The 12,941-nt window shown below is 33.5% G+C and overlaps 1 protein-coding gene across 3 annotated transcripts in view; it reads right to left on the bottom strand.

Annotated features, from left to right (window-relative positions):
• Positions 1 to 12,941, bottom strand: part of LOC109087065 (RNA-binding motif, single-stranded-interacting protein 1) — a 59,479-nt gene that overhangs the window by 25,444 nt on the left and 21,094 nt on the right. For all 3 annotated transcript variants that reach the window (XM_042731892.1, XM_042731893.1, XM_042731894.1), the window contains exons 2-3: positions 12,411 to 12,589; positions 2,490 to 2,548 (exon numbers count right to left, since the gene is read on the bottom strand). In XM_042731892.1, coding sequence (XP_042587826.1) covers positions 2,490 to 2,548; positions 12,411 to 12,589 — 238 coding nt within the window. The remainder of the gene's footprint in view (positions 1 to 2,489; positions 2,549 to 12,410; positions 12,590 to 12,941) is intronic.

Here is a 12,941-nt window from a genome sequence, read left to right as displayed (position 1 = left end):
TAAACTAGAATCATTAATCAAACAAAAAGCTTATTTTTCGTTTCCAGCAAAATCACGTAACTATACAAGCTTGAGCAGTTTGATGTGAAAGTGAAAGTCAGGCTCTGCTGGTTAAACTATGGGTTGGGTCGGTCGTTCAGTCACTTTTAGATCATTTGCATTCGTGCATGATACTCTGGGTTAATATTTTCCATCAGGGTTGAGGGGGGCCGGACTGAAGCCGCTCCATCAACACCCTCCTCCTCCTCCTCAGGCCCGAGTGAAATTACTCAGCACATAAATAATCCACAGCGCTGTGACTAAGCCACAAGCTCCGAGGCAGTCGTGCCCCCGAGGTGCCAAAACCAGGAACGGAGCCAGATCCTGGACTACAGTGGCCTGGAACAAACCCCAGAGGCCTCTGTCAAGACAGCGAGGCCAGGACAGGAATAACAGCGAGGGGTCTGGGAAGCAGCGACAGACTGACTGGGTATCTGTTTCCTGATACACCCACGCCAGCATAGCTGCACAATGACACAAAGCAGGGCGTGCAAGCACACACACACACTTGCCTTTGTGGTTTACTGGGATTCTCCATAGGCGTAATGGTTTTATACTGTACGAACTGTATTTTCTATCACCCTACACCTAAACCTACCCCTTACAGAAAACTACTGGCAATTTTTTAATTTCATAAAACACCGTTTTGTATGTTTTTTAAGCCTTTTGTTTTACGGGGACACAGGAAGTGTCCTTATAAACCATGTTTACGTTGTAGTACCCATGCCATTATACACATTTGTGTCCTCATAAACCATATATGTGAACCTGGACCACAAAACCAGTCTTAAGTGACAATTTTTCAAAACTGAGATTTATAAATCGTCTGAAAGCTGAATAAATAAGCTAATTAGGTAGGACAGTATTTGTCCGAGATACAACTATTTGAAAATCTGGAATCTGAGGGTGCAAAAAAAAAAAAAAATCTAAATATTGAGAAAATCACCTTTTAAGTTGTCCAAATGAAGTTTTTAGCAATGCATATTACTGATCAAAAATTAAGTTTTAATATATTTATGGCAGGAAATTTACAAAATATCTTCATGGAACATGATCTAATGATTTTTAATATTCTAATGATGTTTGCCATAAAAGAAAAACCTATTTTGACCCATACAATGTATTTTTGGCTATTGCTACAAATATACCCCAGAGACTTAAGACTGCTTTTGTGGTCCAGTGTCACACACACACACACACACACACACACACACACACACACACACACACACACACACACACACACACACACACACACACACACACACACACACACACACACACACACATACACACACACACACACCAATGCATGCATAAACACTCACACAACACATAAGTGTGCTGACAGATGAGAAACTCGTATTTGCATGCACTTATATCATATATTGCAATGCTTCTGGTGGCAGTATACACAGTAGAAGCCTGTTTCTGCCACATGATAAAAACATAAAAAAGGTCATTTTGACTTTTTGTCTCAAAATTGTTACCCACAATTCTGACTTTTATTCTCATAATTCTGAGTTTAAATCTCACAATTCTAACATTTACTAAATTGTCCCAAGCGATAATTCTGATCCAACAATACGTGTATGTAACCACATCATACTTTTTTGTCTTATTTCACCAATGCCAAATTCAAACCTACACCTTGGCTGAAATGATGGTTTTTCTGATATATATCACACTTTTAAGGTATGTCAGAGGAAATAAATAAATTTTGAGATACATTGAAGATTATCAAAAGGCTGAACTTTTCAGATCTACCCATATATACAATGCCAAGGTTGTGAATCATGACGTGACTCTGATGAAAAGCACTAAACACAAGCGGAGGACCAGATAAAGCACGTTTTGGTTGCTCGAAATTACAGTATAAGATGCAACCCAGTCAAAAATCACTTCTATGCAATGTTAATACACCATTAGCTGATCCATACATTTATGACTGACAAAATATGTAATATAAAGGTTGCATGTTTGAAGAATGATGAGATTTATGAAAATGAATAAAGCCTGAATGTGCACTATATTGAAATGCTACTGAATGTCCAGTTTTTCAGAAGCGTTGGTTCTAAAGTATTTCTTCCAATTCATTTTTTTCCTATACTAAATTTAAGAAGTTTTTGTATTTTTCTACAAGGAATGACATGTATAGATAACAGGCACATTATTTTTATTACATACAGTACAATGTTTTTCTGTTAGCATTTAAAATGGGTTTCTCCATGAAGAAAATGAGCAGGATTTAGACCTGGCACTTTACTGCATAAACAGCTGCGTTCTTTCATTATCTCAGTCATAAGAACCATTTTCAGGATCTGTTTTAATTAAATGTTGATGTGCACACATCCATACAATATGATGATTCTGAATTTACTGAATTAAGCAGCTCTCAAAACACTAAACTGCACAGATTCTGAGCCACAGAAATCAGAACATGTACATACCTTTGCATTTGTTTGTGGTTTTGTCTAAGATGGCCTTGGTTGATACGATTTTTCCATATCTATAACAAGAACAAACAGAGATGAGTTAAGAATTTTGAAACACACAGATATAAATGGCTCAATTTAAATGCAACCTATATGTACCACGGTTATTATCTAACTAAAACTAAAACCATTAAAAACTATTTCATGACTTGAAAGAAAATAAACATTATATTAAATTAAAAAAAAAAAAATACATTTAAATTTCAGCTAGTTAAAAATAAATAAATATATTTATATATAATTATAAATACAATAATTAATTAAAAACAAAAAAACAAAACTTGCTAAAAACTATACAGACTTACTTAAAAAAATACAAAAATGGACAAAAATAAAAAATACAAAAACATTCAGATTCAATTGAAAACAGAAAATTTTAATATTATATATTATATTAAATTATAAAATAATATTACTATTATATTGACACTATAATAGCATATCAAATAAAAAATATTGATATGTACTTGCATACAATTACTGAAGAATGGAAACAGCACAATTAAATCATTCACAAAACTGCTTAAATTTGCTAAATATATTGTGAATATATTTAATATGTCACTAGTTTGAATGCATTTCTGTATTACAGTTGCTAAGTGAACATACAAAATACCTGCAACAATATTTAAACCAAGAAGATGGTTTAACACTTTTTGCCTAAAACACTGAAAAGGAGTGAATCTTTCACAATGCTTCGTTGTATTCTGGTATATTCTGTACACTTCTAAGACAGAAAGGAGTGCTGCAAGAGGCGTCGTCTCTGGAGGAGAACAGAGCGGGCGAAGGAGTCCTTGGGGGAAATGTGATTGATTTATGAGGAGGTTATAAAAACTGCACTGGAATGCTGTAAGGCACACGTGAGTAAAAACATGACCTTTGACCTCACAGCACGGGCACCGATACAACCTCACGAGTCACCGATGACGAGAAAAAAAGGGTCATTAAGTGCTTTTAGTTAATAACCAAATAGGAAAGACTTCATGAGATTTGAAATCCAATTACAGCAGATGACTCTTGTGCCGCGGTGACCCTGATTCTTCAGTGGGATGAAGGGTTTGCACCAATTGACCTAATATTAATCAATTATGAGCACCTTCCTCGTCCTCCTCCTGAGCCGCTTATGGAAGCCATGCTTCAATCAAAAGCTTGAAGGCTTTCAGTGGCAAAAATAGAAAGTAATTCACTGCTTTTCAATGTCAATGCATTTTTCCCATTGGGCTTTTAAAAAAGCAAGCCGTGATCCAAACCAACCAGCCGTGAGGAGATTTACAAAATTACAAACTTTGATCTGAAGCAAAAAAAGTGCTTGAAAATTGGAGAGAAAGACAAAGGCACAAATCTGTGAACTATTTGATAACCACTATAAACATCATTCACTCCATATATATATATATATATATATATATATATATATATATATATATACCTAAAAAAAATTATATTATAATATAAATACATTATTTTATATATGTTTATCTTATTCTCTTAATATTATATTATTTTACAAATTTATAAAGGAAATTAATAATAATGTTTTACAAAAGTTTCTCTTTAACAGCGTATTATCATTTTTACAATTATTTACAAGTTTATAAAACTTTAAATAATTGAAATTATACCATAAATGTTTTGCTAAATGTTTATCTTTAACTACACTGTTATTTTCATTTGACATATAAATAAAAAGTTGCATAACTAACTAAATAGTACTATAGTACATGTTTATCTTTGTCTAAACATTAAACAACAGTTTAAGTGTGTTCATATATGTACTTAACAGTTTAAGTGGGGGAAAGAACTACAATCCCATGCAGCACTGCGAATAACATAACTGAAACAAAACAGCTAAATATATAACTAGTGACGTAAAGATGTCAAATTTTGTTTATTTGAAAAAGATAAACACAAACACAAAAATATTAAAGAAGTTCTTTTTGGTGTGATTTGCTTGTTTCCGTGACGATTTGTCTGTAGAATCATGGGTAATGTAGTTTTTATGATGTTAAACCATTGTTTTAAAAATAAGCTGAAATAAAGCATCTGAACAAATGCATATACCATCGATTAACATCCTCATAGCTCACGGTAGGTCTGTCTTAATGATTTATAAGATACTGTTCAAAATCAATTCTCCTGTGGAGAAAATGAATGGGATTTTTACTTCCAGAAGCTGACTTTTGCGCTCTATAATCACAAAAATATACAGTATACACAAATACTGAATAAATAAATTTTTAATCCATTCTAAACAAAGAATATAAGTGATGCTGCATTGGAAATGAACTAAAGTACTCATCTTTTTTTATGTAGGCAGCGCACTGGGTTTTGTAACAGAGCGAACACGTTATGAAAAGTTGACAAATGTCATTCATTAATCTCGCTGTCCAGAGAGACAGCACAACAGCGTTTATGGGCCTTTTTATGTGCTTCATCGCCCGGTTTACCGGAAAATGACAAGGCCATCAGGAGGAAAAACCCATCCTAATAGGCTGCCTCTCCATTAGCTTCCGCTGAAAATCTATTACAATTGAATTGCAGCGGCCAGACGGTAGAGAAGAGAACGAGACACGGATAAAATGTCGTTCCTGAGAGGAGGAACAATGTGACTGGTGTTTCACCTGCCTTTTCAACCCCAGTCTTGATCCCATTATAGAGCTCCAGTTTCCCTTCACCAGAAGCGTATTGATCTCTGTAGTAAGAGCTCAGGGCTGTGTTTCATTACTCGGCTCAAGCAAACATCAGCAGCCCGTTCTGCTCTGTGAATACAGTCTTCATATTGGTCATATAAACATATGTTGAGATTAACAAGAAATGCACAATGTACGGTGACCATACCAGTACTGGTATGTAAAATAAACAATATAGATTCACAATAAAAATTTAATTTTAGGTCATTCACAAACACTGCATGAGGATTTTTTTTTAAGTGTTGAGCTCAGATAGTCTCAAAAGTAATGCATTCACTAAATTTAGTTTAGTTCATGAGCTTGCGAATTTGCAAATATAAAAGCTTTTTTTGGTTAATGTGAATTGCCATATGGATTTAAATTATTATTATTAAAACATTTTGAGCTAAAATAGTGTATATACACACACACATTTAAATTTATACATACACACACACACACACACACACACACACATATATAATATATATTTAAATATATTACATATATATATAGAAGTAATCATTTGTCTCTTCTTCTAGATGGAAATAACATCATAACCAAAATAACATTTCACTAAAAAATCAATTATTTAAATCTTGCATTGCAAAGATGTGTAACAGTCCAAAAAGTGACCCTCCATCATGAACACAACCTGAGAAAAGTTTGGCTACAGCATCCTTCGCTAATGCGATTTTTAGAGATGAGGATGCATTTGTACTTTCAAAAAATTTGTACTTCCAAAAATGTTATTCCTGTTTGATTTCAAACTGACCTGGCTCTATCCATATCCACCTTAAACATCATTATCTATCACATCTCTTTCAGATCTCATGATGCTGCAGAAGTGGAAACAAAGCAGCCAGGAAAATAACCAGACTATGGATGGGACAAGACAAAAACACAGATGAACCAGGAAGAGTTCATCTTTATCTTGTCTCATTATTGCACCATGTCTGGATAGACAGAGTGTAAAGCGACCCTTGAAAATGTTTGAGGAATTTTTCCTCCCTGATTTTGGTTCATTTCCAGCTGGACAGTGTTTACTTAAGGGACAGGCTCTTTAATCTGCTCTACTCTGGGTATATGCAAAGGTGAAAGTGTCGTGAAAGCCACATCCTCTGATTTGCATTAATAAGTTTTTTTTTTGGAGAGTAAAATCGTCTCAGCAACAATTCAGAAGCATACTTCTCATGCTTTTTTGCTATATCTTCAATAACATCCAGGATAAAATGAAAATCAAAAATAATTTTACATCCCAGCATGCTTTTTAAAAATACAAAGAAGCTGAATATGACAAAATAAACATTTTCTATGCACTTTGGCTTTAGAGGACAGTCATTAAGATAATATCCAAAGATTCCCAAGAAAATCCCCAGCAACATAAAGCAGACTGGACTGATTCCAGTAAAAGATCATCTTCACATTGTGTGTGTTTTATGATACCAGTTTCTAGGCTGCCAAAACATACATATTCAGCATATATAGCATCATGTGCAAAGAAATGCATCGGCCCTTCTGAATCTTGATTTTGGCAACTTCTGAGGTGTTAAAACCTACAGTGCTATAGAATAAACCTATATGGTGCTAACAAAAGCACCAAGAGAAAAATCTATCTACTTTACCTACCTATCTATAAATATAAAAGGATAGACAGACAGATAGATAGAAATACATTTTATGTGACATTGTATTATATATAACATTTAGTATACTATTTATTATGTCTAAATAATTTATGTATTTATTATATTTTCCTATATAAGTACATTGGCTGGATTCCTTTTTTTTTCCATTTAAATTTTGGATTCTGTTTTAATGGTAAAAAAAAAAAATATTCACCAAAAAGGATGTCTAAGTGACTGAAATCATGAAACTTTTATGAGTTAACAAAAATGTATTTAACAAAAATTATTAACACATTTTTAGGGCCCCATGACATACATTTTATTTTTTCTCAAATTCTGTTTTATTTCTGGTTAATTTCTGTGTTCTCGACTAAATTTTTTCTGGATTCCATTTTAATGGTTTAACTAAATTTTATACTATTTAATACATTTTAATTAGTGGTCCACTGATATATTGCCAATGCCGATATATACAGAGAGTATTATAACGATTGCTTTTATATTATTAGTAATAGAAAGGCAAACATTATAATACTTTCTCATTTGCAGTCAGCATTAAGCAAATACGCATTTATATTGTTTAAACAAATATTTGAATGACTAATGAACATTTAATTGCACAAACCTTAATTGAATCCAGCTGTTGGATCTTGTGAAGTGTGCATTTTCATCCAGCATGATCGTGTGTTCTCTGTGTGACGGTCGGTCCGTGTGAACTGAATGCTTTAAACTTTAAACTCATGATTTCAAATTATGCTGCACTTTATGCATTTGTTCACTGTCATATTTATGTAATTTTCTCTGTGTGCTGAATGTAAAATGAGTGTTACCCTGGCTTTATTTGAAAAATCCCAAACTTCCCAGAATACTGAATGCCCTGTTGGTTACACTGTTTACTTCCTTTTTAATTATATTTTTATTAAATATTTATTTATTTGTGAAAAATACTCTGTCATCTAAAGTATAAGTATTTATTTTACACATTTATTTTTTAAGTTACTTCAGCTGCACAGAATCATGTCAACAGTCGTCTAAAGCCAATGAATGGAGGATCAACTCAACACACTGATCTGATGTTTCATGATCCAGCATGTTATTTGAGTCTCCATAAGCTTATGGTATGACACTGATACCTCTGACCTCATATCGTTCCCATGGAAGTGATCTGGAAAAGGTTACATCTGAAAGGTCAAAGGACAAATCGCTTTAGGCATCAGGATGAGATTAAGTTAAATACAGCGAAGGGTTAGATGATCACACCACTGAATCGCCGATGCAAAGCCCAGCACTAATCCAGAGCCTCATAGCCATATATCAACCGAGCCCTTCTCTTTACACCACTGCAGCTTTCTAATTAAAGACGCCGATTCAGTTCCTTTGAGGAAAAATCTGTGAACACCACAAGACATACAGTCTGGGATCTGAAATGTGTGTATTTGCTGCTCACTCAGTAAGTCTGTTTGTTTGTTTAAGTAATTAATTAATTCGTTTCAAAATAAACATTTTAAACACTAAGACAAAAAGGAAAGAATAATAAATTGGCTTGGGTATATATATAGGCCTATAATGTTCACGCAAGAACTGTCATTCTGACTGACAACCGTGGAGAACAACAGATGTAGCCTACTGTTAGGAGTTTTATAGTGTAGTCTTGTGTTTATTAAAATTGATTATTATTGATATCTCAAAAGGATATGCACTTGTGCACAGCGTGAGCTTGCAATGCAAGATTTTAATAAAATATAATAATTTGCAATTTCGTTGTTTCTCACCAAACCCACCTTCAGAATGCTTGGAATATATGCCACGAGATGCATAGGATTATTTTACGACAGATATGCAAAAGAAAAAAACCAAAGTCACCATTCTCTGCCGTTAAATTGGCAAGTACGAGCAGGATTTTTTCTGTTAATTAAGTAATAAGCCTTTGAAACAAAATTAAGGCTAGTTGTCACAGTTCACACAGTTTAATTGCAATGGGTTAAATAAACTCAATAAGCAGAAAGACGCGACTACAGTCAAGTGCAGATCAGTATTAAAGTGCACAGAAAATAAGCAGCAGTCATAATTAAAGCAGTTTAAATATGCAGTTTAAATTAATATTGAGTACTAATTAATGTTCACTTGTTTTTCCCATCGAAGGGAAAATAACTTAATATTCTGTCATTTAAAGTCATATGGTAAAATGTAGTGCTGTTAAACGATTAATCGCGATTAATCGCATCCAAAATAAACGTTTTTGTATAAATAGTATATGTTTAATATAAGTTTTTATTTACACAGTATATCTGTGTGTACTGTGTATATTTATTGTGTATATATAAATACACACCCATGCATGTATATATTTAAGAAAAATGTTGTTTTTATATTAAATATATTTATATATAATATAAATTATATTAATATAAATATATACATGTAAATATTTTCAAAATATATACTGTATGTGTGTATTTATATATACATAATAAATATACACAGTACACACTTTTATTTTAAATGCAATTAATCGTTTGAAAGCACTAGAAATGTATATTTTTATTTTTGTAATGTTACGTTCAAAATAACTATAAAATGTCATGCTTTTGAAAAGTAAAGAGAACAACAGAATGTGCTGCTTGTGTATGTTTCTGCTTCTGAATGTGATCCTTGAGCATCTTTCTGGCGCACACCACAAACATGAAAAACAGAGAATACTTGTCTTTTAAAAGGCTTCATTTAGATTATTTGATGTTAAATGCATCATATAAGTCACTTTGGAATAAGTCAACTTTTTTTTTAAACTTAGATATTATTTTATTATTTAATATATAATGAATATTTAATCTTTTTTTCCCCTGAATAATTCACAAATGACTTTGTAGGATAGTCAATTGAATTTATTAATTTTATTTTTTAATTAATATTTATACAAGATTTTTGCATTAAACATTCAGCAAACATGACTAGCTACTGTGATACACAGTTACTCATAGCGTTTTGTCATCACATCCACCCTAACTCAGACTCACAGCACCATGTTCTTTCTCACATTGGATTGTTCTGCTCTTAAGTGTCATTTCTGTCTGCAGCAGTGCAGTATGGTCTATCTGTCAATCTACTCACAGGAGTCCTCTGAGGACCGGTCCTGTGATTCTGCTCGAAAATCACTTCAAATCATCCAATAGACTCAAAGCGACACAGCATATGTCTCATATTTTATTGATGGCATTAATCCCAGACCTCTTAGAGGGGAAAGTCATCCTGCAGCCCTTGACACACAATGACCGAAATATGAGAGTTCATTGAGCCGCAGTGCCAGGCTGAGTGAAATTACAATACTAAGACCAAAGAGCGGCCAGTGGTGCGTTCTTTATCCAACACCGCCCCAGATACTCCTATAAAATCCTGCATGTGCCAACTGATTCAGGTTCAGTCAACGTGAAGGACTGTAAGCAGCATTTGTGGCATAATTATTTGTCACATAATCCTTTAGTTTATAAAACAGCATTAATGCACTTACAGAAGAGCTCAAAAATACTACAGGATGCACTGATACTCAAATTATGGCTGATAATTTAACTAATAAGTTTTTAAATTAAACTGTATTTTTAAAGATTTGCTTTAAGTGAGTGTCAGATGATGGCTATAGTAATCTAAATATAAAAGTGGGAGAAATTAGCATGCACGATTAAAATATAGACCGAAAACGATACATTTTAAAAATAATCTTTCATGTTAAATGATAACCAATAACCCATTATCTGATGGCCTATAATAAATCAATGGCCCTTATTAAAATTTTATTAATAAATACATTTATAAATGTTCATAAATAAAAAATAAAAACATTGAAAATGAATTGTTTAGATGCTACAAGTGAATTTATGGATGATTATTATTTTTTAGATTTGCTAAAGATTACATTTAAAAGTTTATTTGAATAATTATTGTAATTACATTTTAATATTAAACTATTTTTACTTAGAAAGTAATTAGCATTAGAAAGTAATCGAAATATAAAAGTAGGAGAAATTAACATGCACAGTTAAATATTGGGCAATATATGTAAAATATAGACTGTTTTAAAAAAATAATCTTTTATATTAGCTGATAACCAATATCATTTGGATATACAGTATCATGCATTCTGAGAAAATACACAGTTTCAAAAGTAGATATAAGACTTTATACATGTTAACATGAGACTATTGTGAAATAATCAATGAAAATGTGTAAAGTTTTATCCAATCTTGTAATTTTAACATCAATAGCACATAGCCATTGCCGGGCACTTTAATACAAGAGAGTACAAACTTGAAGAATTACACCAATAATTAAGAGAACATCAACCTAGAAAACTGTCCCACTTCATAAAGATAATTTACAAGTTTACAGCTCCAATAATAAACAGGTGTCACTGAATAATTCACTACTGCTTTTAAAGTTGGATATACTTGGATACAACTGCCTGATTGCTTGTATTATTGCAAAATGTAAACAATAATACACAGTATATTATCAGATTTTATAAAAATTAATACAAAATCAAACACAAGATTCCAGATTTCTGCTTTTACAATGGAAGTGTTGCTCCATAGACTTATATTGTTTATACTACTTTACTGGAACCACAAATTTTTCCTTTTAAAAAAACAAAAATGCTGAACTTGCATTGAGCGAGAAACAGTCCTCAGATCTCAAGCAAAGCAATTACACTCAATAATGTGCCTCCATTTCTGAACAGTCACTCTCTGATCGATAGACTGACCTCAGAGCCGTTCAACCACATGTTAAAGCATTCATTGCACATTGTTTCAGAAAGAACTGAGAATCCACTACAACGATGACCCTGTAAGCAACGATTGGATTGTTGATCCAACGGCCACAGTAATCGATCTCCATTTCGAAGAGCCGTCATCTCGCAGTGAAACCGGGCTTAATGAGACACATCCGGACAAACCCGGGACGCCGGAGGCCACACTCTTCATCAACACCTCTCAGAGCGGGGTTTCTTAAAGGGATAGTTCACTAAAATGAAAAATTCCTGAAAATGTACTCACCCTCAGGTCAGCCAAGATTAAAATGAGTTTGTTTCTTCATCAGAACAGATTTGGAGAAATGTATAGTTATATCACTTGCTCACCAATGGATCCTCTGCAGTGAATGGGTGCCGTCAGAATGAGAGTCCAAACAGCTTATAAAAACATCATAATAATCTACAAGCAATTCAAAAAATTCCATAAGTGAAAACCTGCATGTTTTTAACTTTAAACCATTGCTTATGGCGTGTGTGTGGTGTTGATCATTGTGATGTTTTTATCAGCTGTTTGGACTCTCGTTATGACGGCACCCATTCACTGCAGAGCATCCATTGGTAAGCAAGTGATGCAATGCTACATTTCTCCAAATCTGATGAAGAAACAAACTCATCTACATCTTGGATGGCCTGAGAGTGAGGACATTTTCAGCAATTATTATTATTATATTTTTTTTTGGGGTGAACTGTTCCTTTAATTTATTTATATATTTCGTGACTCTTAAGCGAGCCCTTCTGACAGTATCTTAAAATTTGGCCAATATAAGGAGGTACTCACGGCTGGCAGAGCTTAACTAGGTCATGGTCGGTGGTGGTTGGTGGTAAACCACGAATGTAGAGGTTCGTTTTGCTGAGATGCTCCCAGCCGGCTGTGCTGCTGCTGCTGCTGTGATTGGTGCTGCTATTGGTTCCAGGACTGGGCGGAGCCATTGGGTGGGAGGCGGGGCCAACAGGAGGCTGGGGGGAAGGACACAAAACAAACTGTGGTCAGAGTGGAACAAGGTCAAAGCAAACAGGGAAGCAAAAAGTAAACAGTGGTAAAAGAAGCCATAAGTAAGTACACTGGACAGAAAAAAACAGACTACTAATCCAGAAAGCAGATGACTCTTCACCAGTAACAGTGCTCAGAATTAAATGAAAATTCATGCCTGAATTTATTAAACATTTCCTTACATTTTAAAAGGATCACAATATTTTCAATAACCACAAATAATGACTAATTTTATGACTGAAACCAATTCAGAATTTTTGAGGCTCAAACGAGAATCATTTAAGGAGAGATGAATCAATGAATTGATCTGTTTCCTGA

This window comes from Cyprinus carpio, chromosome B9 (assembly GCF_018340385.1).
Source record: "Cyprinus carpio isolate SPL01 chromosome B9, ASM1834038v1, whole genome shotgun sequence".
Taxonomy (NCBI): Eukaryota; Metazoa; Chordata; class Actinopteri; order Cypriniformes; family Cyprinidae; genus Cyprinus; species Cyprinus carpio.
This window is presented reverse-complemented; position numbering and strand designations above follow the sequence as displayed.